General features: G+C 38.5%; 2 protein-coding genes across 6 annotated transcripts in view; one reads left to right on the top strand and one right to left on the bottom strand.

The window, feature by feature from the left end:
• DEK (DEK proto-oncogene) overlaps positions 1-22,804 on the top strand; it is a 39,104-nt gene extending 16,300 nt beyond the window's left edge. Inside the window, exons 8-11 of the mRNA XM_032141725.2 lie at positions 10,374-10,509; positions 11,299-11,447; positions 20,760-20,828; positions 21,259-22,804. Coding sequence (XP_031997616.1) covers positions 10,374-10,509; positions 11,299-11,447; positions 20,760-20,828; positions 21,259-21,270 — 366 coding nt within the window. The 3' untranslated portion in view covers positions 21,271-22,804. The remainder of the gene's footprint in view (positions 1-10,373; positions 10,510-11,298; positions 11,448-20,759; positions 20,829-21,258) is intronic.
• Positions 22,805-23,132: 328 nt separating this feature from the next.
• Positions 23,133-27,302, bottom strand: part of KDM1B (lysine demethylase 1B) — a 67,389-nt gene continuing 63,219 nt past the window's right edge. For all 5 annotated transcript variants that reach the window (XM_032141719.2, XM_032141722.2, XM_058432124.1 and 2 more), the window contains one exon: positions 23,133-25,041. In XM_032141719.2, coding sequence (XP_031997610.1) covers positions 24,958-25,041 — 84 coding nt within the window. In that variant the 3' untranslated portion in view covers positions 23,133-24,957. The remainder of the gene's footprint in view (positions 25,042-27,302) is intronic.

Here is a 27,302-nt window from a genome sequence, read left to right as displayed (position 1 = left end):
ATACAGAATTAGCTGGGCGTGGTGGTGCATGCTGATAATCCCAGCTACTCGGGAAGGCTGAGGCAGGAGAATCACACTTGAACCCAGGAGGCAGAGGTTGCGGTGAGCTGAGATTGCACCATTGTACTCCAGCCTGGGCGACAAGAACGAAACTCCATCTCAAAAAAAAAAAAAATGAGAGCATTTTATATTCATTTTTAAAATTTGCTTTCTAAACTGTTGTCCCATAGTTCTGTAAAGGTAGTTGAACTTGGTGTATGCAGATGATGTCTGATTTATACCCATATTGGTTCCAGGATAATAATCACAAGTGGAACCATCTCACTATAAATCAAACCTTTACTTTCTGTAGTGCCCTAATCTAGGGTCTGTGACTAGAAACCCAGGTCAATTGATGAAAATCCATGGGAGAAGAAAATGTAAAAATGCTTTTACAAACATTAGGTATATGAAATCACACAATATAAAAGCTATATCATATTTTACTAGAGGAATTTTTTTACTACCTTTGCTAGTACTTGACAGATTTTATAAAATGTAAAATAAAATTTGGACTGAGAAATTGTCCCCCCGTCCCCTTTTTTTTCCCTGGTAAATGTCTCTCCAACAAGCGTAGGTATTACTGCTCTAATGGCCCTTTAAATTTAGCACTGTCTTCAACTTTTTATTGCTGATTCAGTTTCTGTGAAACACCTTTGAAAGGTAAGTTCTGGCAGGAGGAACAGTGTATCTGTGGCAACTTTGTTTTTCCTTTTTCCATTTTATGAAGATTCAGTTCTAAATGTCAGCCATGTTAGGAACTTCATAAATGGAGCTATTTTTGGTCATTACTATGAAGGGACCTCTTTTCTAAGAAGGCATAAAGAAAAGTTGCAAGTTAGTTACAAAAGTTTTGGATTGCCTGTAGATTTCTTGATGATAGGAAATTACTGAGTTAATAATTCTGTTTATTTCCTGACACAGATTTTTCTTTGATAAATAAGAGACTCTTATTCATTAAGATTAGCTTCTTATTCTGTTTTTCTTGGAGTGAATAACTGTGAATTTGGGTAGATTGATTTTACTTTTTTCAGTTTCCTCTGTAAAATGAGGATTTTGAACTGTATAGTCAAATATACTCTATTCATTGTTGAAGTAAGAAACCTTATGCAAGCAGAGTAAGTTTATAGTTGTCATTTGGCTAATTATGTGAGGTTAAATTGTATTTATTTTCCTGCTAGTTTCGTATTTAACTTTAGATGTGTAGAAGACTAAGGTGTTTATAAGTAAATTCAATGTTAAGATGAAATAACTGAAATCCATATAGTTAATTGAAATGACAGTTTTACAAAAGTAATTTAAAAGAAAATGTCAGATTTAGCATATTAGCTGATAATTGCTGAAGCACCTGTTTGAGGTTTTCTATACCTGTACCTCTATCTCTGTTTTTGTGATATGCAGCGAGTGAGTCACAATAGTTTTGCACTTCTTTTCCTTGTAATTAAATAAAAGAGTATTTTTTGTGAGTAACTTCAGAAAGAAATTCCTTTATAAAAGAGCCATTTTGAATTTCCTTATTAGCTTGTCTCTTGGACATTGGCTTTTTAGGACAGTAAAAGGAGAGCAATTGGGAAGGAAGTGGTGGATGATTTTTTTTTTTTCTTTTGATGAGAGAATAGGAAAATAAACAGGTTATTTTCTCTAAACTGATCATGAAAATCAGCTGGTTCCTATGTTGGATTAGCTTCTTCAGGGCAGGATTGCGAAAATGAGTGTATTAGTTCGTTCTCAAGCTGTTAATAAAGACATACCCAAGACTGAGTCATTTATAAAGGATTTTAGTTGACTCATAGCTCCCCATGGCTGGGACAGCCTCACAATCATGGTGGAAGGCAAATGAGGAGCAAAGACACATCTTATGGAGGAGCAAAGACACATCTTATGCAGCAGCAAGCGAGAGGGTATGTATAGGACAACTCCCTTTTATAAAACCATCAGATCTCGTGAGACTTTTTCACTATCATGAGAACAGCATGAGAAAAACCCACCCCCATGATTCAGTTACCTCCCACTGGGTCCCTCCCACGACATGGGGATTATTACAATTCAAGGTGAGATTTGGGTGGGGACACAGAGCCAAGCCGTATCAGTGAGCCGTTGAGGTTAAACCACATTTGGTCATAAACCACATTTGGTCATGCTATTCACAGGTGTTAACCTTGAGGCATAGAAAAATTACTGCAGAGTACAGAAAAAAGGGGGAAATAGTACCTATTGGAGAAAACAATTCTAACAGTCTTTTAGACCCTTTAAAAGCATATTTTATTTTTCATCTTATCCTAATACCTCTTTCTTCAATTTTTATTTTCTAGTGTTTTTATAGCACATACATGTCTCTAGAAAGTATGAAACAAACTGTGGAGTTTTACTTTATGAGTAATTAGAATTTATCTGAATGTTGCCATATGTTATCAGGAATGTTTTCTGCTGAAATAATTCTCAGCCTATAATGTTCGAAACAGGAGTTTATTTTTCTTTCATGACAAGAAGCCCACAGACAGGGAATTCTAGGGCCAGTACAGCAGCTCAAGAAAGGAATTGAGGATGTGGGTACCGTCCTTTCCTGATCTCTCGTCTTTAGTATATGGCAATTAACTTCATGATCACAAGGTGGTGGTTTTACGTTTAGACATTGTATTCATGTTCCAGATAAGGAAGAGCAAAAGGTTGTCTTCTAGTGATATTTTGGCTTTTTTCTCTGAATGCGATGCCTTTTACCAGAGATCTCCATATACATGGCATCAGCCAGCACTTTGTCATCTGCCCACCTAACTGCGAGAGAAGCTCTGAGATCTAGGTGTCAGCGTTCCTACCTTTATAAGAGAAAGGCAAATCAAAAGTGGGTTGTTGAGTGAGCCATCCTACAATGTTTGCCAAGTCAGAGAAACTCCATTATAATTTTTGGTAAACTGTCTATTTGGACCATTCAAGGGATTATCTGGTAGTGGTAAGGTGAATGTGAAAGTTTCGTTAGTCCTTTCACATTGTGTTTTAGAAAACTAAACTGTGTCTTCCTCTCACACGTTGATCAGAGGAATTACAAAATCTGTATAAACCATTTAAACCTTTTGTTGGAAGGCAGAATTGAATAATCACCATACTAAAACCCATTTAAACTTGCTTTCATAATCTTCTGTGAAATATAACTAGACTTGCACATTCTTTCCTCTTGGCATTCTGAGTTTTTTCAGCCAAGTTGTTGAAAGAATAGTGTATTTTAAGCTAATTTTTATTTTGTTCGTCTGTTCACCCAGTACAACCTTTCTGCTGTGAGGACAGAATTCTGGCTCTGTGACAGGCGTCTTTTTTGGAGACCCTCCTTCAAGAGCCCTGCTGCCTATAAATGATAGGTAAGCCTTGCTTTCCCAAGATTTTTTTTGCCTTCCTTCAAAAAGTGCTTGTGTCATTCCTCTGATTCTGTACCTTCATGGTTATCAGAGACAGGGAGAATCCCCTTCAAATTTTTGAAACTTCTGTATTACTGATCCTTTAAAAATTTGGGTTATAGTACATTGTACTATTTGAAATTAATGGCAGCTGTTCCTTTTTTATTTGTTCCCCTTTAGAACATCAGAAATATTTGGTGGTCCTGATTGAACCACTCAGCATATAGAGAAGTAGCAAACTCGAATCTTTAAATCTCATGACAATTTGGAAATCAGCTTTTTCTTTATTCTTTTTTTAAAAAACTTACCTAATTTTCCCCCCATTTTGTTAAAAGACTCAGTCTTGTCTCCGGTTAGGTTAAATAACAAGATGTTAACCATTGTCAGTATTTTCAACATTATTTCCTCATAAGGCCATATAATGTTTTTTATTATAATCACTAAAGTTTTCAAGATATTTTGAAAGATACTTAAAATGGGGGTCAGTACTTTACTTATTTTTGAGACAGAGTGGTACGTCTTACTCTGTTGCCCAGGCTGGAGTACAGTGGTGAGATCATGGCTCACTGCAGCCTTGAACTCCAGGGCTCAAGTGATCCTGCCACCAGGTGGCTAGCAATTTTTAAATTTTTTGTAGCGACAGGTTCTTGCTCTGTTGCCGACTGGCTTTTGATTTGTGAGGTAACCACTTTTTGATTGCTCAAGTCAGTGAATTGGGAGTATGCTAAGTGCTGTTAGGGTTACAGAAGGTATTTTCCAAGCAAATGCCATTTGATACTTAGCATTATAGGATTTCTAGAGAAGGAATATCTTCATGCCTCTCGAGGAAAGGCTTTGGGTAGAAGTGGAAGTACTACCAATTCAAGTTGACCTTGGGAATGGAGAGGAAAGTGTACGTGTGAACAAAAATAAGGAGCAGGGAAGGCAGGGTGCCTTTGACTAACTTGTGGTTAGAGTTGTGTGCCTAGAAGTAGAGCAATGAGAGATGAAACTAGAGTAATGTAGGTTGAACCCATACTATAGAGAACCCATGAGGCTGGGCATTGTTGTGTGACTGTTTGGTGGTAAATTCATTATTCTCACTCATTCAAAATGATTGTCTTATTCTATACCTGAGCAGTTTTACTAAGTGGGAGAAAAAAAAAATGAGACACGTCCTCTGTCTTCCAGGAAGTACCACTCAGTAAGCATTTATTACCACCTACAAGGAAGAAACTATTCAAAGTGTATATGCCATGTGCTTTCACATCTTGCATCTCATTTAGTCTTGACTCCATGAGAGGTGAGGTATATATCCTCAAATACAAAAATGAGGATATAATAAATATATAAGGAACCTTTTTTAGTGCTTTCTCTTTACAGTAGTCACCGCTTACCTGAAAGGAGTACGTTTCAAGACCCCCAGTGTATGCCTGAAACTGCAGATCATGCCAAGCCCGATTGCTGTCATTTTGGACATGTTTCTGTTCATGTTTCCCACCCTCAAATTATGCCTTTTTCATCGTAACTAAGCACTTATCCTGCACTGTGGCCATAACTTTCGCAGTTTGAAGTTTAACAGCAGAGCCAGCACAAAGTTCTTTTCCCTTCACAATTTCACATATAGAAGATTTGTTCTTACTACAGATCTTAGCAACCTCAACATATGATTTTTTTCTTTCCTTAAGTAAAGAGCTTTCACTTTTTCACTTTAAAGAACCCACTTTATGGCTTCTCTTTGGCATGTTTGAATTGCCAACATTACTACTACTGGGCTTTGGGGCCATTATTAAGTCACATAAGGGTACTTGGGCACAAGCACAATGATACTGCAACAGTTGATAGGATAACCAAGATGGCTGCTAGTGACTAATGGGGCTAGGTGCTGGGAGCATCTACAGTGTGGATATGCTGGACAAAAGGATGATTCACATCCCGGGCAGGAGTGAGCAGGATGACATGAGAGTTCATCACACTACTCAGAACAGTTTGCAATTTTAAATTTATGAGTTGTTTACTTCTGGAATTTTCCATTTAATATTTTCAGACTGTGGTTGACAACAGGTAGTTGAAACCACGTGCGGAAAGAGAAACCATAGATAAAGGGAGATTGCCGTATTATTCTTTCTTCTTTTTTGAGACAGAGTCTTGCTTTGTTGCCCAGGCTGGAGTACAGTGGCACGACTGATACTCACTGCCACCTCCACCTCCCAGGTTCAGCAATTCTCGTGGCACAGCCACCCTAGTAGCTGGGTCCACAGGTGCATGCCACCACACCTGACTAATTTTTTGTAGAGATGGGGTTTCACGATGTTGCCAGGCTGGTCTCGAACTCCTGGCCTCAAGTGATCTACCCACCTTGGCCTCCCAAAGTGCTGGGATTACAGGGTTGAGCCACTGTGCATGGCTTCGTATTCTTTCTAAAGCTTCTTGTTTATATACTTCTATCTTCAGAGTTCTCTCTAGAATTACTGATTTAGATCAGAATTTGATTTTAAGCAATAGCTTTAAGAAAGTTAATGAGTATAAATCCACTTGTGCTTATCAGAACTTAAAACTAAAAGCTATTAAAAACTTAATAATTGGAGGAATTGTCCTGTTGATTGCTTTATCTGGTTCCTGCCTTTACTGTATATAGCTCCAATAATTCATAATCCAGGAATCAGCAGGCAGTGTAGCCTGTATGCCAAGTCCAGCCTACGGCCTGTTTTTATACAGCCCTCAAGCTCAGAATGGTTTTTCCATTTTTAAATAATTGTTTAAAAAAATGAAGAATATGCAACAAAGATTATATGTAGCCAGGAAAGCTGAAAATATTTACTATCTGGCACTTAAAAGTCTTGGTGACAAATCTAGTCCGTAAATGTGCTTTTCATTTTATGTGGTATAGCTAGATGAGTCAGCTCTGGAGCTTCAAAAATATATACAGGTGCTCAGGAATCAGGAAGTTTGGCTGTAACACCCTTGTTCTTACAGCTTCACAATACCTTCCATAAAGTAGAGATAATGAATTGCAGGCCAAGTACTTTGAGAGTATGGATTAATCAAATTGATGGTATTGTGAAAGATTTAGAGGAGGTAATTGCTAAGCTAGGTTTAGAATCGTGAGTGGGATTTTCCTAAGTACAGGGGAGGAAAGAAAGTAATGAAGATTTGAAAGTTCATGTAAAATTAAAGTGGACATGGTTTAACTTGCCTTCTCAGCTCTCCCTGTGTTTTTTTCTGTTACCTCCAAATTCTGGTTACCCATATTTACCTTGACAGCCAAAAAATTGTCCATTGTGTCCTAATACCAAGGTATGTCCTTTGAGATGCCCCCATTTTCCAGAGACCTATTCCTCCTATACCTAATAACCTTCGGGGCAGCCGAAGTGATGAAAACCTGTAGGACTAAAGCACAAGATACAAATTCATTAGTAGTTTTACTGTTCAGCTTTCATGATTTCTTAACTTAGCATTAATCTAAAAAAGAGACTTTACCAAATTCCTACCTTAACTTTGTCACAGAAGAATTTACAGCTGGTGGCTAAAGATAAATGAAATTCTGTATAAATGACATGACATATTACTATAGATGTTTGTGGGCCATGTCGTATCTACCATAATGTAGTGAAGTGAGTGTGATATATCATGGCTAGATATACAGTTGTTATTGAGTTTGTCTCACTGTGTTTATAATTTCCAGCCTGTGTATCTGCCCTGCTTTTAAAAAAAAGAAAATTATTTTTTTAGAGATAGGTTCTTCTGATTTTGCCCAGGCTGGTCTCGAACCTCTGGCCTTAAGTGCTCCTCCCATCTCAGCCTCCTAAAGTGTTGGGATTACAGGATTGAGCCACTGCACCCTGCTTTTTGAAAACACTTAGAAAGTTTAAGTTATTGGAGGAAATTATATTTGCATAATGAAATAATTTCTCATTCTGCAAAAGGAAGCACTCAGTGATAATATTTAGTGTTTACTATTTGCCAGGTACTACCAAAAATACTTTGATGTGTTAATGTATCTACTCCCCATAAAACCATAGGAACTATTGTTTCTTTTGTTTTCTAAATGAGACAAGGGCCCAGAGATGTACTGGGGCTGGAATTTGAAACCAGGCAGCTTGCCGCTAGAGCCTGTACTCTTTGAACGATTATGTTGTATATTTTTCTTGAGTGCTTGTGCAGTATATTTGCAGTCTTTTAGAAATTTTAATAGATGACAGGCTAGTTGTCCGTTTAGAAAACCTGTAGAACATTATCCTTTACAGCAGATATGAAATGTAGAAAGATGTGGTTTTGTTATACAGAAGCAAAATTTTATGGAGATGGCTTGTTATTTATTATTGTAAATGTTTATGCTTTGACAAACTCACTACTCACAATTTGCAGGTTTTAAAATGATGCCATGTTGTGTATCACATCTAAAATTTTAATGGCAGGCTTTGGAAGTATTTTAAGGCTTTGGAGGTACTTTAATTATCTAATTCTGATTTTCTAATTTGAATGGAGATTGAGTAATTATTGATAATATTGTTGTTTCTTTTGCCCAACCTTCAACCCTTTCAGTAATAACTTAGTTTCTTGTACCTACAAGTCCAGATTTTATTACCCTTTAACTAAAAAATGATAATATAATCATGATTATTTTATTCTGTGTATTAAGTGTGCTAAAGAACTTAAGAATTTTTAGGATTCCCTTTCAGAGCATAATATATAGTTCACATGAACTGGGTGGACACTTAATGAACCTTAAAACTTAGTTTAAGTTCGTCGTAAAAAACAACAAATCATTGATACTTGTCCCATAGCCCTACACCATCTAGAACATCTCTTAGAATTAGGAAGTAAGTTAAAAAGGCCTGTAAATCGCAAAAGTCCATGGGAAATTCATGTACTTAATTTTAGAAGCATGTCAACCCCTTGACACCTTAAAAATGTATTTTTTAGTAGCAGTTAGACTGCATGCTTCCCAGCCAGTGGTATATTATTGAGGTAGTGCAGGGTGATGATAGGCTTGTATAAATAGGTACAGTGATGGTATATTAGCAAAAAGAAAGACAAACACTAAAATCCAGCCAGGTGAGGTGGTGTGTGCCTGTATTCCCAACTACTCAGGAGCCTGAGGTGGGAGGACTGTTTGAGTCTAGCATGGGTAACATAGGGAGACCATCTCTTTAAAAAAAAAAAAAAAAAAGACACTAAAATCCAATGAATAGCTTGAGGCCACTCTTGGAACAGATTGATCTGTGTACTTTAATCTAAAGGATAGGTTCAACACAGTGCTTATGTCTTTAAAAACAAGTTGATTTGGCCGGGCACAGTGGCTCACGGCTGTAATCCCAGCACTTTGAGAGACCAAAGTGAGTGGATCACCTGAGGTCGGGAGTTCCTGACCAGCCTGGCCAACATGGAGAAACCCCGTCTCTACTAAAAATACAAAAGTAGCCAGGTGTGGTGGTGCACGCCTGTAATCCCAGCTACTCAAGAGGCTGAGGCAGGAGAATCACTTGAACCCGGGAGGCATAGGTTGCGGTGGGCTGAGATCGCACCATTGCACTCCCTCCTGGGCAACAAGAGCGAGACTCCATCTCAAAAACAAACAAACAAACAAAAAAACAGGTTGATTTAGGATAACACTCAGGAATCAAGAGTGGTAAACATTTGGAGAAACATTCTGTCAAGTGATTGCAGTAGTTTTGGTGTGTAAAAGAATTTAAATTATCTTGGAATGTTTAATAGGATGCTTTTCCTTTGGGAATATTAATTAAACTAAGAATGCTTTCTAATTTCACAGGCTCCACATGAGACAAAGTATGAATTCTGATTATGTCTTTTTTTTGAGACAGTCTCTCTCCTAGAGTGCAGTGTCGCGATCTCCACTCACTGCAACCTCCGTCTCCAGGGTTCAAGCGATTCTCTTGCCTCAGCCTCCTGAGTAGCTGAGACTACAGGTGCCCACCACCACACCCAGCTAATTTTTGTATTTTTAGTAGAGACAGGGTTTCACCATGTTGGCCAGGATGGTCTCAATCTCTTGATCTCATGATCCACCCGCCTTGACCTCCCAAAGTGCTGGGATTACAGGCGTGAGCCACCACACCTGGCCTGTCATTTTCATCTATCCATATTTATGTGTTTTGTTTGTGTCTAATCACCTATAGGTTAGTGTTTAAGAACACAAGTTCTGGAGTCACATCTATATTTGAATCTTGCCTGTTTATTAATGTGACTGTGGACAAGGTAACCACACTGAGCCTTAGTTTCCTCATAGTCATAAGTATTTATTCAGCAACTACTGTATACCAGAGACTATTTTAGGAGTTAGGGAAACATCAGTGAACACAAGATTCTAGGCCAGGTGTGGTGGCTCATGCCTGTAATCCCAGCACTTTGGGAGGCCAAGGCAGGCGGATCATCTGAGGTCAGGAGTTCAAGACCAGCCTGGCCAACATGGCGAAACCTCATCTCTACTAAAAATACAAAAATTAGCCGGGTGTGGTGGCAAGCACCTGTAATCCCAGCTACTAGGGAGGCAGAGACAGGGGAATTCGCTTGAACCTGGGAGGGCAGAGGTTGCAGTGAACCAAGATCGTGCCACTGCACTCCAGCCAGGGTGATGGAGCGAGACTCTGTCTCAAAAAAAAAAAAAAAAAAAGATTCCAGTTGAGAGAGAGGGAACATAAATAAGAGAAGATAATATTATCTATATTTAGGGGTTCCCCCCCAAGATTAAGTAATGCATATATAGTTTATCTATAGTGTTGAATAAATAGGGGCAACTCTTTGTGTGATTGTGATTTGTCATGCTTAGACTTGTGTTGGGGTAAAATTGTTGTATATTAGTCATCTCCCAAAAGTAATTTTTAATTGGTGATACCAAATACATTAATTTTCTCTAATATTATTAAGGGGTATAGGGGAAGTAGAGGGATGGGATGGGATAGCATTGAATCTTATCAATATGTGTACCTTTGCTTTCCTTTGTAACAGCCACCAAAAAAGACAGCCAAAAGAGAAAAACCTAAACAGAAAGCTACTTCTAAAAGTAAAAAATCTGTGAAAAGTGCCAATGTTAAGAAAGCAGATAGCAGCACCACCAAGAAGAATCAGAACAGTTCCAAAAAAGGTATGTTAGAAATAACATTAATCAGCAACTTTAAAGATATAGCATATATTAATATGTTGTACATAGTATTTAAGTGTGGGGGGGAAACAGGTAAACTGCAGAGAACATTGTGGGGAGAATACAGGTTGAATATCCCTTATCTGAAATGCTTGGGACAGGAAGTGATTTGATTTTGCAACATATATATATATATATATATAGAGAGAGAGAGAGAGAGAGAGAGAGAGATCTTGGGGATGAGACCCAGTCTAAACATGAAATTCATTGATGTTTCATATTCATTCTTACATAGCCTGAAGGTAGTTTAATATTTTAACTAAATAAATTATTTATTGCAGTGGTGCCATTACAGCTCACTGTAGCCGTGAACTGCTGGACTCAAGCGAGTCTCCTACCTTGGCCCCCCAGAGCACTGGGTTTAGAGGCTTGGACCACTGCCCTTGGCCTGAAACCAAGTTTTGACTGTGACCCATCACATGAGGTCGGGTATGGAATTATCTCCTGGTGGTGTCATGTTGGTGCTCTGAAAAGCTGGATTTTGGAACATTTCACATTTTGGATTTTTGGATTAGGGATGCCCAACCTGTATACCAGTTTTTCATAGTTTTTGATTTTTCAAATTGACATAAAATTTGTATGCATGTTTTATGGGTAACCTATAGAGTAGTGGTTTATAATTTTTTTGATCCAATACCCCCTTTGAGAATCTGTTGAAAGCTTAAAATTCATCTCAGCCTTTGTTAAATATTTACTATATAAGAAAAATTATTATTATTATGTTACTTTTAGAAAGTGAGTCTGAGGATAGTTCAGATGATGAACCTTTAATTAAAAAGTTGAAGAAACCCCCTACAGATGAAGAGTTAAAGGAAACAATAAAGAAATTACTGGCCAGTGCTAACTTGGAAGAAGTGACAATGAAACAGATTTGCAAAAAGGTAATTAGACAAATGTTTAGATTATTTTGCTTTTAGTAGAAAAATTCTTTAACTTATCTCTTAATTTGAGCTAAATACTTATATTCATTCACTTATTGAAGAAAGATTTATTGAACTACTATATGCCAGATCTTACAGGTGCTGGGATACCACTTTAAATAAAATAGTCAAAGTCTCTGTCCTAATGGAGTTATTTTATAAATAACGTTAGAGTGAGTAAAGTTAGAGTGAATAAAATTAAAGTGACACATTCCAAACCACATAGGAAACTTTCTGATCTGTAGGTTGTTTCTATTGATGCATCCTTAGTTTATGTTAGTTTAAAGAAGCAAAATCTCATGAACCGCCTTATTCTCTTGTTAGTGTGATAAATGAGCTGTTATAGATTAGGTTCTTAACTCAGACTTCTGTAGCGTTTTTCTAATATTTCTAATACTTCTCAGGAAATAAAGTGGCCTAGTCTTGAATATGATTCCATAGGGATTCTATGGAAATTTTAGAAACTTGTCTGTTGTGGTAAAATAATATTACAATTTGGAATGTACCAAAAGTGAAATAGTCTGCTTTTTTAAAGGACATTGATTATTTTGTTTATTCATTCACCATTCATTGATTCTCTACTACATTTCAGGCACTGGGCTAAATGTTACAGGTAGAAGATAGATGTGGTGGCTCACGCCTGTAATCCCAGCACTTTGATAGGCCGCGGCGGGAGGACTGCTTGAGCCCAGGAGTTCAAGACCAACCTGGGCAGCATAGTGAGATACCGTTTCTACCAAAAAAAAAATTTTTTTAACGTTACAGGGTGGAACCAGAGAAGCCATTACTTAGCTTTCAAGAGGAGCTTACAGTCTAGTGGCGTAGAAAGAGATAAATATTTTAGTAATTAAAATATTGTAAGCGAGGGCTGTGTTACGAGAATATGGAAGGTGCTGCAGCACCACGGAACAAGCACCCTACTGGAGGCTGGGGGAATCTGGAAAAGCATCTTGGAAGAGCTCTTAACTGAATTTCCTAGTGGAGCATCACCCATTCCATACAGTTGAGGAACAATAACACATTAACCAAAATGATAATTGCAAGTAATAGTATTAGTTCAACATGTCTCAAGACTAGGATTGGAAAGAAGTCCTCACAGAAGGATATTATTAGAGTTTTGCAGATCTTAAATATGCCATGTTAGAGTTTGAGTGTCTTCCTGAAATAAATGAGGAATTCAGAGGCTGTGTAGATTATTGAGAGAGATTTAGCCAGGGGCACAACACATCATATTTTTTAAAAGTTATCCTAGAAACATTAAGAACAATGGAATAGCAAAGGATGAGATGAGAGAGGCAGGACACCCAGTTATGTCATCATTAAAATGACAGTGTGGAGTGGAGAGGAAGTCAAAGAGAAATTAGTTCTGTCCATTAGAAGGATTTTTGTGAATATCTTCATGTAATTTTTTAAAGGGATTTATAACGGAGAGGTCAGGTGAGAAGGACCTGACCTTTTTTGGAGTCTGCAATTAGGAGACGATGACATAGGGTGGTAGAAGCAAGAGTTATTAACGAATAGTGAAGAAAATGAACAAAGTAAATCTTCTGTTTCAAGCAGCTGTCTTTGGAAGGAAAATAGTAGGTAAATGGGGGTAGGTGAGAAAGTTTTTAGTGGATAGTAGGGGTGGAGGGGAAAAAGCAATTTGGTGGGAAAGGAGAAGTTACAGGAGAGGTGAAGGGTGGTCCTGTGGAGGCACAGAAAATTAAGAATCATTGATGAATCCAGATACTACTGGAGGGGAAAGATCTGTTAGAAAATTGAAGGAATTCATAATAATGGCATTTTGGCTGACAGTAGCAGTGTGAGACACTTGAATAAGGAGATGAAACTACCATTGGTGGAAATGAAAGGAGAGCCTGACTGGGAGCTTCAAGGGGAGGAGCCTTTGGAGACAAATGCTGTGAACTGAAAATGAGACCAGTCTCTTCAAAGCTACATTCCCACATCAATCTGTAGCCTGGGCTTAACCATAGAAAAATGAGTAGTTAGAACAATTCGGTTTGAGGTTTTGCAGGGAAAGAACAAGGGGCAAACAATTTTTTTTTTTTAATACTTTAAGTTCTAGGGTACATGTGCATAATGTGCAGGTTTGTTACATATGTATCCATGTGCCATGTTGGTGTGCTGTACCCATTAACTGGTCATTTAGCATTAGGTATATCTCCTAATGCTATCCATCCCCCATCCCCCCCACCCCACAACAGGCCCCAGTGTGTGATGTTCCCCTTCCTGTGTCCAAGTGTTCTCATTGTTCAATTCTCACCTATGAGTGAGAACATGCAGTGTTTGGTTTTCTTGTGATAGTTTTGTGATAGTTTGCTGAGAATGATGGTTTCCAGTTTCATCCATGTCCTTAAAAAGGACATGAACTCATCCTTTTTTATGGCTGCATAGTATTCCGTGGTGTATATGTGCCACATTTTCTTAATCCAGTCTGTTGTTGATGGACGTTTGGGTTGGTTCCAAGTCTTTGCTGTTGTGAATAGTGCCTCAATAAACATACATGTGCATGTGTCTTTATAGTAGCATGATTTATAAGACTTTGGGTATATACCCAGTAATGGGATGGCTGGGTCAAATGATATTTCTGGTTCTAGATCCTTGAGGAATCGCCACACTGTCTTCCACAATGGGTGAACTAGTTTACAGTCCCACCAACAGTGTAAAAGCATTCCTATTTCTCCACATCCTCTCCAGCACCTGTTGTTTCCTGACTTTTTAATGATCTCCATTCTAACTGGTGTGAGATGGTATCTCATTGTGGTTTTGATTTGCATTTCTCTGATGGCCAGTGATGATGAGCATTTTTTCACATGTCTGTTGGCTGCATAAATGTCTTCTTTTGAGAAGTGTCTGTTCATATCCTTTGCCGATTTTTTGATGGGGTTGTTTGATTTTTTCTTGTAAATGTAAGTTCTTTGTAGATTCTGAATATTAGCCCTTTGTCAGATAAGTAGGTTGCAAAAATTTTCTCCCATTCTGTAGGTTGCTTGTTCACTCTGATGGTAGTTTCTTTTGCTGTGCAGAAGCTCTTTAGTTTAATTATATCCCATTTGTCAATTTTGGCTTTTGTTGCCTTTGCTTTTGGTGTTTTAGACATGAAGTCCTTGCCCATGCCTATGTCCTGAATGGTATTGCCTAGGTTTTCTTCTAGGGTTTTTATGGTTTTAGGTCTAACATGTAAGTCTTTAATCCATCTTGAATTAATTTTTGTATAAGGTGTAAGGAAGGGATCCAGTTTCAGCTTTCTACATATGGCTAGCCAGTTTTCCCAGCACCATTTTTATTAAATAGGGAATCCTTTCCCCATTGCTTGTCTTTGTCAGGTTTGTCAAGGATCCTATGGTTGAAGATTTGTGGTGTTATTTCTGAGGGCTCTGTTCTGTTCCATTAGTCTATATCTCTGTTTTGGTACCAGTAACATGCTGTTTTGGTTACTGTAGGCTTATAGTATAGTTTGAAGTCATGTAGTGTGATGCCTCCAGCTTTGTTCTTTTGGCTTAGGATTGTCTTGGCAATGCGGGCTCTTTTTTTATTCCATAGGAACTTTAAAGCTGTTTTTTCTAATTATATGAAGAAAGTCATTGGCAGCTTGATGGGGATGGCATTAAATCTATCAATTATCTTGGGCAGTATGGCCATTTTCAAGATACTGATTCTTCCAATCCTTGAGCATGGAATGTTCTTCCATTTGTTTGTGTCCCCTTTTATTTTGTTGAGCAGTGGCTTGTAGTTCTCCTTGAAGAGATCCTTCACATCCCTTGTAAGTTGGATTCCTAGGTATTTTATTCTCTTGGAAGCAATTGTGAATGGGAATTCACTCATTATTTGGCTCTCTGTTATTGGTGTATAGGAATGCTTGTGATTTTTGCACATTGATTTTGTATCCTGAGGCTTTGCTGAAGTTGCTTATCAGCTTAAGGAGATTTTGGGCTGAGACGATGGGGTTTTCTAAATACACAATCATGTCATCTGCAAACAGGGATAATTTGACTTCCTCTTTTCCTAATTGAATACCCTTTATTTTCTTTCTCCTACCTGATTGCCCTGGCCAGAACTTCTAGCACTGTGTTGGATAGGAGTGGTGAGAGAGGGCATCCCTGTCTTGTGCCAGTCTTCAAAGGGAATGATTCCAGTTTTTGCCCATTCAGTATGATATTGGCTGTGGGTTTGTCATAAATAGCTCTTACTAATTTGAGATATGATGCATCACTACCTGATTTATTGAGAGTTTTTAGCATGAAGGGCTGTTGAATTTTGTCAAAGGCCTTTTCTGCATCTGTTGAGATAATCATGTGGTTTTTGTCTTTGGTTCTGTTTATATGATGGATTACGTTTGTTGACTTGAGTGTGTTGAGCCAGCCTTGCATCCCAGGGATGAAGCCCACTTGATCATGGTGGATAAACTTTTTGATGTGCTGCTGGATTCAGTTTGCCAGTATTTTATTGAGGATTTTTGCGTCGATGTTCCTCAAGGATATTGGTCTAAAATTCTCTTTTTTTGTTGTGTGTCTGCCAGGCTTTGGTATCAGGATGATGGTGGCCTCATAAAATGAGTTAGGGAGCATTTCCTCTTTTTCTGTTGATTGAAATAGTTTCAGAAGGAATGGTATCAGCTCCTCCTTGTACCTCTGGTAGAATTCAGCTTTGAATCCATCTGGTCCTGAACTTTTTTTGGTTGGTAGGCTGTTAATTATTGCCTCTATTTCAGAGCCTGTTATTGGTCTAATCAGGGATTCAACTTCTTCCTGGTTTAGTTTTGGGAGGGTGTATGTGTTGAGGAATTTATCCATTTCTTCTAGATTTTCTAGTTTATTTGCATAGAGGTGTTTGTAGTATTCTCTGATGGTAGTTTGTATTTCTGTGGGCTCGGTGGTGATATCCCCTTTATCATTTTTTATTGCATCTGTTTGATTCTTCTCTCTTTTCTTCTTTGTTAGTCTTGCTAGCGGTCTATCCATTTTGTTGATCTTTTCAAAAAATCAACTCCTGGATTCATTGATTTTTTTGAAGGGTTTTTTGTTTCTCTGTCTCCTTCAGTTCTGCTCTGATCTTAGTTATTTCTTGCCTTCTGCTAGCTTTTGAATTGTGTTTGCTCTTGCTTCTCTAGTTGTTTTAATTGTGATGTTAGGGTGTCAATTTTAGATCTTTCCTGCTTTCTCTTGTGGGCATTTAGTGCTATAAATTTCCCTCCACACGCTGCTTTAAATGTGTCCCAGAGATTGTGGTATGTTGTGTCTTTTTTTCTCATTGGTTTCAAAGAACATCTTTATTTCTGCCTTCCATTTTGTTATGTACCCAGTAGTCATTCAGGAGTAGGTTGTTCAGTTTCCATGTAGTTGAGTGGTTTTGAGTGAGTTTCTTAATCCTGAGTTCTAGTTTGATTGCACTGTATCTGAGAGAGAGTTTCTTATAATTTCTTTTCTTTTACATTTGCTGAGGAGTCCTTTACTTCCAACTATGTGGTCAGTTTTGGAATAAGTGTGATGTGCTGAGAAGAATGTATATTCTGTTGATTTGGGGTGGAGAGTTCTGTTGATGTCTATTAGGTCCTCTTGGTGCAGAGCTGAGTTCAATTCCTTGGATTGGATATCCTTGTTAACTTTTTGTCTTGATCTTTCTAATGTTGACAGTGGGGTGTTAAAGTCTCCCATTATTATTGTGTGGGAGTCTAAGTCTCTTTGTAGGTCAGTCAGGACTTGCTTTATGAATCTGGGTGCTCCTGTATTGGGTGCATATATATTTAGGATAGTTAGCTCTTCTTGTTGAATTGATCCCTTTACCATTATGTAATGGCCTTCTTTGTCTCTTTTGATCTTTGTTGGTTTAAAGTCTGTTTTATCAGAGACTAGGATTGCAACCCCTGCTTTTTTTTGTCTTCCATTTGCTTGGTAGATATTCCTCCATCTCTTTATTTTGAGCCTATGTGTGTCTCTGCACGTGAAATGGGTCTCCTGAATACAGCACACTGATGGGTCTTGACTCTTTATCCAGTTTGCCAGTCTTTATCCAATTTGCCAGTCTGTGTCTTTTGATTGGAGCATTTAGCCCATTTACATTTAAAGTTAATATTGTTATGTGTGAATTTGATTCTGTCATTATGAAGTTAGCTGGTTATTTTGCTCGTTAGTTCATGCAGTTTCTTCTAGCCTTGATGGTGTTTACAATTTGGCATGTGTCTGCAGTGGCTGGTACCAGTTGTTCCTTTCCATGTTTAGTGCTTCCTTCAGGAGCTCTTCTAAGGCAGTCCTGGTGGTGACAAAATCTCTCAGCATTTGCTGGTGTGTAAAGGATTTTATTTCTCCTTCACTTATAAAGCTTACTTTGGCTGGATATGAAATTCTGGGTTGAAAATTCTTTTCTTTAAGAATGTTGAATATTGGCCCTTACTCTCTTCTGGCTTGTAGAGTTTCTGCCAAGAGATCCGCTGTTATTCTGATGGGCTTCCCTTTGTGGGTAACCTGACCTTTCACTCTGGCTGCCCTTAAACATTTTTTCCTTCATTTCAACTTTGGTGAATCTGGCAATTATGTGTCTTGGAGTTGCTCTTCTCGAGGAGTATTTTTGTGGCATTCTCTGTATTTCCTGAATTTGAATGTTGGCCTGCCTTGTTAGATTGGGGAAGTTCTCCTGGATATTATCCTGAAGAGTGTTTTCCAGTTTGGTTCCATTCTCCTCGTCACTTTCAGGTACATCAATCAGATATAGATTTGGTCTTTTCACATAGTCCCATATTTCTTGGAGGCTTTGTTTGTTTCTTTTTACTCTTTTTTCTCCAAACTTAACTTCTCGCTTCATTTCATTCATTTGCTCTTCAGTCACTGATACTTTTTCTTCCAGTTGATCGAATCAGCTACTGAAGCTTGTGCATGTGTCACGTAGTTCTCGTGCCATGGTTTTCAGCTCCATCAGGTCATTTAAGGACTTCTCTACACCGGTTATTCTAGTTAGCCATTTGTCTCATCTTTTTTCAAGATTTTTAGCTTCTTTGCTATGGGTTTGAACATCTTCCTTTAGCTTGGAGAAATTTGATCGTCTGAAGCCTTCTTCTCTCAACTCATCAAAGTCATTCTCCGTCCAGCTTTGTTCCGTTGCTGGCGAGGAGCTGTGTTCCTTTGGAGGAGAAGAGGCGCTCTTATTTTTAGAATTTTCAGTTTTTCTGCTCTGGTTTCTTCCCATCTTTGTGGTTTCATCTACCTTTGGTCTTTGATGATGGTGACATACAGACGGGGTTTTGGTGTGGATGTCCTTTCTGTTTGTTAGTGTTCCTTCTAATAGTCAGGACCCTCAGCTGCAGGTCTGTTGGATTTTGCTGGAGGTCCACTCCAGACCCTGTTTGCCTGGCTATCACCAGCGGAGGCTGCAGAACAGCAAATACTGCAGAACAGCAAATGTTGCTGCCTGATCCTTCCTCTGGAAGCTTCGTCTCAGAGGGGCACCCAGCTGTGTGAGGTGTCAGTCGGCCCCTACTGGGAGGTGTCTCCCAGTTAGGCTACTCAGGGGACAGGGACTCACTTGAGGCAGTCTGTCGGAGGTGGAGTCTGCAGAGGCAGGCGGGCCTACTTGAGCTATGGTGGGCTCCACCCACTTTGAGCTTCCTGGCTGCTTTGTTTACTACTCAAGCCTCAGCAATGGCAGGCGCACCTCCCCGAGCCTCGCTGCCACCTTGCAGTTAAATCTTAGACTGCTGTGCTAGCAATGAGTGAGGCTCTGTGGGCGTGGGACTGTCCAAGCCAGGCATGGGATATAATCTCCTGGTGTGCCATTTGCTAAGACCATTGGAAAAGTGCAGTATTAGGGTGGGAGTGACCCGATTTTCCAGGTGCCGTCTGTCACAGCTTCCTTTGGCTAGGAAAGGGAATTCCCTGACCCCTTGCACTTCCCAGGTGAGGTGATGCCTTGCCCTGCTTCAGCTCACGCTTGGTTGGCTGCACCCACTGTCCTGTACCCACTGCCCAACAAGCCCCAGTGAGATGAACCTGGTATCTCAGTTGGAAATGCAGAAATCACCCATCTTCTGCGTCACTCCCAGTGGGAGCTGCAGACTGGAGCTGTTCCTATTCGGCCATCTTGGAACCTCCCGGGACAAACAATTAGAGTAATTTAAATGATTGACCATATTTTAGGGGGTTGGCGTACTACAGCCTGTGGGCCAAATCCATTCTATCTTTGTCACCTGGTTTTGTAAGCAAAATTTTATTGTAATACAGCCACATCTGTTAATTTAACTATTGTCTATGGCAGCATTGCCACTACAACGCATAGTTGAGTAGAAACTGAGTGGCAAAGTTGAAACTATTTGTACCATCTAGCCCTTTACAGAAAAAGTTGCTGACCCTGAACTATACAGTGGAAGTAAAGCCTGCAGGGTGCTTACAGACTGTGAGCTTATAGAGTCAGGACCTGAATCAAGCAGCAAGTATAATAGGACTGAGAAAATTGACAAAAGGGAGAAATTTAGAGTCAAATTTTAGGAGTAGAGGACTCTTGAGACCACTTGGGTCTTAGGATTTAACTTCAGGGAGGGACTGAGCAGTGGAGTAGAGGAAGCAGTTCATTGCGTTTCAGGTTGTGGAATAGGTAGGTAGGGTGTTGGATAATAACAAGGGTTGGAGAAGAAAGAAGCTTTCTCCAAAAGACACTTGGCAGATGACTTGCCAACGTAAAGAACTTAGTTCCGTTATCTAAGATCTATCTAGATGTTTTCTTTACCCTTGTTGGGGGTTTTTTTGTTTTTGAGACAGGGTCTTGCTCTGTGGTCCAGGCTGGAATACAGTGCCACCAACACAGCTCACTGCAACGTCAACCTCCTGGGCCCAAGCCATCCTCCTGCCTCAGCCTCCTCAGTAGCTGGGACTACAGGCATGCATCACCATGCCTGGCTACTTTTTAAATTTTTTGTAGACACAAGGTCTCGCCAGGTTGCCTGAGGCTGGTTTCAAATTCCTGGGCTCAAGTGATCTTCCCACCTAGGTTTCCCAGAGTGTTGGAATTACAGGCATGAGCCACCACATCTGGCTTGTTTATTGTTAATTCATTCCAAACTCTCAGCCTGAAAACACTGAGAATGTTTGCACGCTAGTTTTCCACATCATATACAGTATTATTAAAATACTCATTTGGAATAGAATTCCATATGGGTGAACCAGAGTACTGTTGGGATGGTTGTGGCTATTTGCACGTAGGTGATTTCCTGATTTTATTCAAAGACAGTATTACTGGATTTTAAAATCTGCTTTTAACATTATTTTTCCTTTACACTGTACATAGGTCTATGAAAATTATCCTACTTATGATTTAACTGAAAGAAAAGATTTCATAAAAACAACTGTAAAAGAGGTAAATATTTCAGTCTTTCAAGTTTGACTTTAGAAATATAAAAGTAATTACATAAAATACTCTATATTTTTCAAAATATTCATGTCACTAAATATCACATTTAATCCTCACATTTGTTCATAATAGGGAAATATATTTCTTCTCATTCCCACTTTAAAGCTTAAAATTAAAGTTTGAACAATAAGTGATAAGACCTGAACTCAGATTATGATGTGGCCTCATGGTGTACCTGGGCATCTCAAAGTTGCCCTCACAAATACTTGAGGAAGTTCCTGTATACCAGGCAAAGGTGAGGGGAAGATAAGCAGGTAGCTATAATTCTGTATTGATCTCAACTGATTTTTGAAGGACAAAATAGTAAAATAGATGTGGGAAAAATGGGATAAAGGTTTATGATTTATGGCAAAATAATGTTTCACTTTCATTACAGCTAATTTCTTGAGATAGAGGACAGAGAAGATGACTCGTTCCCATAGATCTGAAGATCTGATTTATACCATTATACCAGCAAAGAGAATGTATTTCCTTTTCTAAATCCTTGTTAAGCAATGTTAGTAGAACTTACTGCTGACCTTTTTATCTTGAGTGTTATGTGAATTTGAGTTTGCTGTTTTAAATTGCATTTCTATGCCATTTTTAGTTTAAAATCTTGCATGGCATTAATTGTTCCTTGCTTTTATAGTTGTATTTTGTACATTTTGGATTTCTTTATATAAGGTCATAGATTCTTGAACTGTTGTGGTTTTTAGTGCACTTAATATTAGCTTGCTTAAGGCATACTTTTAATCAAGTAGAACAAAAACTATTATGACCGGGATTTATACACACAGAGATTGCAGTATTTAGTATATGAAATATTTTGAATACACATCTCTGTCAGTGTGAAAATTCAGCGGCAGTGTGTCCATCATATTAAAAATATACAAGCTACAGTTGTCCAGATGACTGAATTGGAACTTTTCTCCTGCATGTGTATATATGTCAAATTGTCAGCATGACAAAAGTGACAGATGTTATTTTTGTATTTTTAAAAAACAATTCGTTGTATATAAAGTTTTTTTATTTCTTTGTGCAGATCACTTTTTAAACTCACATAGGTAGGTATCTTTATAGTTGTAGACTATGGAATGTCAGTGTTCAGCCAGACAGTATGATGGAGCAGTGAAAGTCAATTCAGTGATGGGAACACTGAAGGAACAGTTATCCTGCTTTGCCTCGAAAGTGTCATCAATTTGTAATTTTAGTATTAACTCTGTAAAAGTGTCTGTAGGTACATTTTATATTAAAGACAGACCAAAAATCAACCTATCAAAGCTTCAAAAACTTTGGGAAAGGGTGGGATTAAGTACAAGCACATTTGGTTTATAGTAAATGAACTGATTTTTATTAACTGCTTTTGCCCATATAAAATGCTGATATTTACCGGAAACCTAGCCACCTTCATGATTATGACTAAAGTACCAGATTATAATGCCAGAATATAATGTACAGGTAATCGTGGATATCTCTGACAAAGTGTGTCCCAAAAATAATATACTTTTACATTAAAGAAATTTACCGTTTCTCTGGAGTTGGGGCTCTTGGCTTTTAGAGTTTGGTTAATCAGTGTTGATTCTAGATGATCAACATAATGGACCACTCCTGAATGAGACTAATTTTGTCTTTCAAATTTACTGTCTTAAATCAGTTTATTAAATCTGAATTTTTAAAACATGCTGTTTATGACAGAATGACACATTTGATGTACCAATTAAGTGTTGAAAAATATCTTTGCATCATAGAACAGAAATATATAAAAATATATGTTGAATGTTAACAGGTATTTTCACAGGTTTGTTTCTTGATAGTTACTCCGACACTAGGGAAAGGTAAAATACAAGTGAACAAAATAAGCAACTAAATGAGACCTAATAATTGGCCTTCGATTTTAAATATTTGTTCTTATAAACCTTGTCAATAAAAATAAGTCTAAATCACTGGTGTTTTAAGTCTCTTGCATTTGGTATCTTACAGGTGTATATAGCATTTCCTTCCCTATGGTGAATAATTCTGAAAAGGGATTTTTAAATTGATTCAGCCCTATAACCTATACAATTTGGAACACTCTTTTGTGGTAATGGACCATTTTCTTGGAGTGACTTCACAAAACTTACCAATAATTAAGGTTAATTTTATGACCATTTAAAGAAGGTAAGTAGTGATGCATGGAGTATTTGGAAGTGAGGAAATGGAGTTGTTCTGTATGAAAGTTCTTGGTGAGTGCACACACTTATTAAATGGATGTATCACCACTACAGTACAGAGTACATTTGAAAATCTAGTTTTTTATTAAGTAGTTTTACACAACCAGCTATTCATGAACTGTAGTTAAAACATTGTAAATCTGTATATTTACTGCTACTCAATTACAAAATCTTCAGATGGCATTGAAAAAACATATCCAAAGTAACTCAAGAAAAAAGTACCATGGCTTCTTAAACAATCAAATGAAGTATGTCACTTGATAGGAAGTTTAATACACACATTTACCATACTTTAAAGTAGGTTTTCCCCTACTTGTAGCACAGTTCAAGTGCCTGGAAACTAACATAATAATTTACTGTTAACCATTTCAAACTTAACATTTTGCATTTATCACTTTAAAACACATGCTGTCTAAACATTTTAATACATGATACTTTAAAGCAGAATACTTGCCAGTCAGTACCAATGAGTCTCAACAAATAACCTAAATATCAGAGTTGTCTTGGGTTAACTTTGAGATATACAGCTGTTGGCTTGTTTTGGGACCACACTTTGGGGGGCAGGCGGTGGGGGAAGTGTCTTAAATGCCTGAGGTTCACTGCACATTGTGTGTTAGGTATTTACTCGTTTAAACTGACCTACTTTAAAATTTTTTAAATACTCAATATTTTGAAGTCTCTTTAAAGTCATATTTAGTCCCTTTTTTAAAGCAAACCAATACTGTTCAAAAACAAAAGCATATTTCTAACCTGTATACTGAAGTTTCTTGGCAAAATAGGCATCCTGAAGACCCTGAAACCAGTGTTTATTTTAGAATGAGATGATATATTAAACTGTTTTCTGCCATGAGTGTTTTTAAAAAAAGATAAAATACTTGCCATGTTCTTAGGCCTTTAAAATATAGCCTATAAAATGTGTACTAGTTAGGAGAGCTCACATTTTTCTGCAGTTTTCCAGTGGACCTGCCTGTGGAATACTGTAAAGAAAAGTCTGCAAAAAATATTCCTAGCAATTGAATCAGTTCTTTTAAATAAGAAGTGGAGAGGGGCTTTGATTAAATTATTCTGACAAGTTTTTTTTGCTAGTGGTTGCCAAAATTAAGGATATTTAGAGTGTCCTATCACCCAAATTTGGCTTTAAGAAAAAGCTATATTCTGTGTCTATAGTGTGAAGCCCACACTATCTGTGTGTCATTCTCAATGATGCAATACCTATCTGGAAACTTTCCTGTTTTGCCAATGGGTGCACAAATCAAACATTTTATCACAAAAGATACTTGAATTTAAATTTCTTTTGAACACCCAATGGGAGGAGATATGTACAATACAAAATACCTAGAAGCTTCATTTTACTGTCAACTGGAGTTTGTGCTGTATCCAAAAAAAAGTTCTATCTAAATTTTAAGTAAAAGCTCAATATTGGACCTACATAAAAATTAAGGCTCATTGGTAAAGATATTGATAAATTGTCACAGAAGAAAAACATGGCTTTATCTGGTTTTTAAATGATTCCTGCTTGATTGACTTGGTTTCTCAACGTATGAAAATTGATCAGCCATATAAAATGTGAAATCCAAAGGGAACTTCCAACCATGGAACAATCAAATCCATGGCCTCAATTGAAACTTACATTCTGCTTTATTCTGAAATCCAGACTTTCAGCAGTAGTTGAACCTATGGAAAATGCAATTAAATCTAAGTGCTTGTAGATTTTCGAGGTCAGTGCTTTCAGTGATGAAATAGGTTTACATTACCATATCGCCTTAGAAACATTTCAGTTTTGCTATGTAGAGAGGGTTTTTTCCCCCTCTTATAAAACTGAGGTTTAACATGTGATTCAAATTTTCCCATCTGGGGTACAGAAGAAAGCTGGGTCCACCGAATTCTTAAAATGCCGCAATCTTGCTTGCTTCTCGAACGCCACTCAAATATGCCCCTGTAACAGTTTGTGGGAAATGCCTGTTTGTTGCCTGTGAAACATAATTACATAATTTGAGATCATGCATAAAGAATTGGTTGATACCAAAAGACAAAACAAGGTTAGACTTTATCTGGTCTAACAAAGATTTATGCCACTCCTATGCACTCATATTCACACTCACCCATCGTAACACTGGAACTTTTCTGGTTATCTGGCCATGCATTGTCAAATTCACTCATTGTATGCTATCTTGAAGTACTATGCAGCACTCTTTAAAATACTAAGTATATATGTGACAGGTACTAGAGTTAAGAACAATTAAGACACAGTCCCTCCCATCAGACAAGTAATGTAGCTGGTACAATCACAGGCGAAACAAGTACAAAAGATGAATGGCAGTTCAGCCAAGCCACAGATGGCGTTTTGCTAGACGGGTAGAAAAAATAGGTAGAGAGTTAAGTTACTCAAAGGCTATACCAGGGACCGTAAATTCAATAAGAAAAAGGCAAAATGTGAGTGAGGGCTGTTGGATTGGGAGGAAGTAAAACGACTCAATGATAGGAGAACCTCACTCAAGGAATGGCTGTGGTGGGAATAGAATAAGCAAACCAGGAGGATAGGGGAGGACAGGATAGGAGGAGGCCTGATTAGTGATTAAGTAATTATGACAAGGTCTGAGATGTGGCTGTGGAAAGGGGTAGCTGAAGAGGAGCTGAACAGACCACAGAAAATGGAGGATAAGAAATGGAGAGGTGAAGTGAAGTGTAGTTACGTAAACTGATGCCTGGGTAGAAGGGAAAACCTCCAGGGGCCAAAGGCTTCAATGAATGGGGGAGTGATTACATCAGCAGAAATATAGTGACTAGTTGGGGGATAAAGTGGCAGTAAGGGAAGGAAGCCTCAGAAATAGGTTTTTAGAAGAAGGCGTGGTGGCTCACGCATGTAATCCCAACGCTTTGGGAGGCGGGTGGATCACTTGAGGTCAGGAGTTCGAGACCAGCCTGACCAACATGATGAAACCTCATCTCTACTAAAAAAAAAATAAAAAATTAGCCGGGCACAGTGGCACACACCACCTGAGGCAGAATTGCTTGAACCCAGGTGGCGGAGGTTGCAGTGAGCCAAGATCGTGCCACTGCACTCCAGCCTGTGCGACACAGCGAGACTTCATCTCAAACAAAAAAAGAAAAAGGCGAAGTAGTAATTGCAGCAAAGGAAAGCAAGAAGCCATCTAAGCCATGTTCATGACCCTAAGGCACAGTAGCCTGAAACAGCCATCTCTCAGAAGCTGCTGACATTTGTTGTCTGGCATGCAGCCTTTATCCCCTTACAGAGTAAGGTCTTCATAGGCCAAGGAGTAATCAAAGTCATCTGGTTTTTAGATGTCATTCTTTTGTTTTGGTTTGAAAAAGAGTCTCACGCTGTCTCCCAGGCTGGAGTGCAGTGGTGTGATCTTGGCAGTGGTGTGATCTTGGCTCACTGCAACCTCCGCCTCCCAGGTTCAAGCGATTCTACCCCAGCCTCCTGAGTAGCTGGGACTACAGGCTCCCGCCACCACGCCCAGCTGATTTTTGTATTTTTAGTAGCGACGGGGTTTCACCATGTTGGCCAGGCTGGTCTCAAACTCCTGGCCTCAGGTGATACACCTGTCTCAGCCTCCCAATGTCCTGGGATTACAGGCATAAGCCATCGCACCCAGCCAATATATTCTTTTGTAAACAAAAACATTAACTATATTTTAGATGAAACAATGAGACGTGTACTTCTAAACCATATTAAACAAAGTAGGAACACAGGTGAAAGAGTGGTAACAATTCATTTTAAGTCTGGGGTTGGGGGCAGGGGTTTTAACAAAAAGCAAACCAATTCATCCCAAAGAATCCTTAGAAAATCTCAGCCATTGGAAGTATGAGGAACCATGGAGGCAGCAGTTAGCAAGGGGTGAAAACAGGATTGGCTTAAAGACTATAAAGAACAATTATTAATAGATCCCTCACCAGATTCCCCACTTGACCGGCTGCAACTCATTAGAGGTGTGACTTAGAGATCAGGGCGAAGCACCAAATGAAATGGGGATGAAGTGAAATGAAGCCTTTATAACTAACAACGAAGCTTCCAGTGCCCACAGTGCCAGGGGCTGAGCTTCCACCACACAGGAAACTAACTGTTCCCAGATAGTGATGTTTGGGAATCCGGCCACTGGTTGATAAGCTTGCTGGAGCTTTCACAAAGCTTTTAAAAAAATGCCTTGCTCAAATCTAAGTCAACAGTGATGGATCACGGATTTGGACATGTAGCAGGCAAAGACTG

Source organism: Hylobates moloch, unplaced genomic scaffold (genome assembly GCF_009828535.3).
Source record: "Hylobates moloch isolate HMO894 unplaced genomic scaffold, HMol_V3 SCAFFOLD_20, whole genome shotgun sequence".
NCBI classification, from domain to species: Eukaryota; Metazoa; Chordata; class Mammalia; order Primates; family Hylobatidae; genus Hylobates; species Hylobates moloch.
The sequence above is the reverse complement of the archived record's forward strand: the minus strand, read 5'-3'. Positions and strand labels throughout refer to the sequence as shown.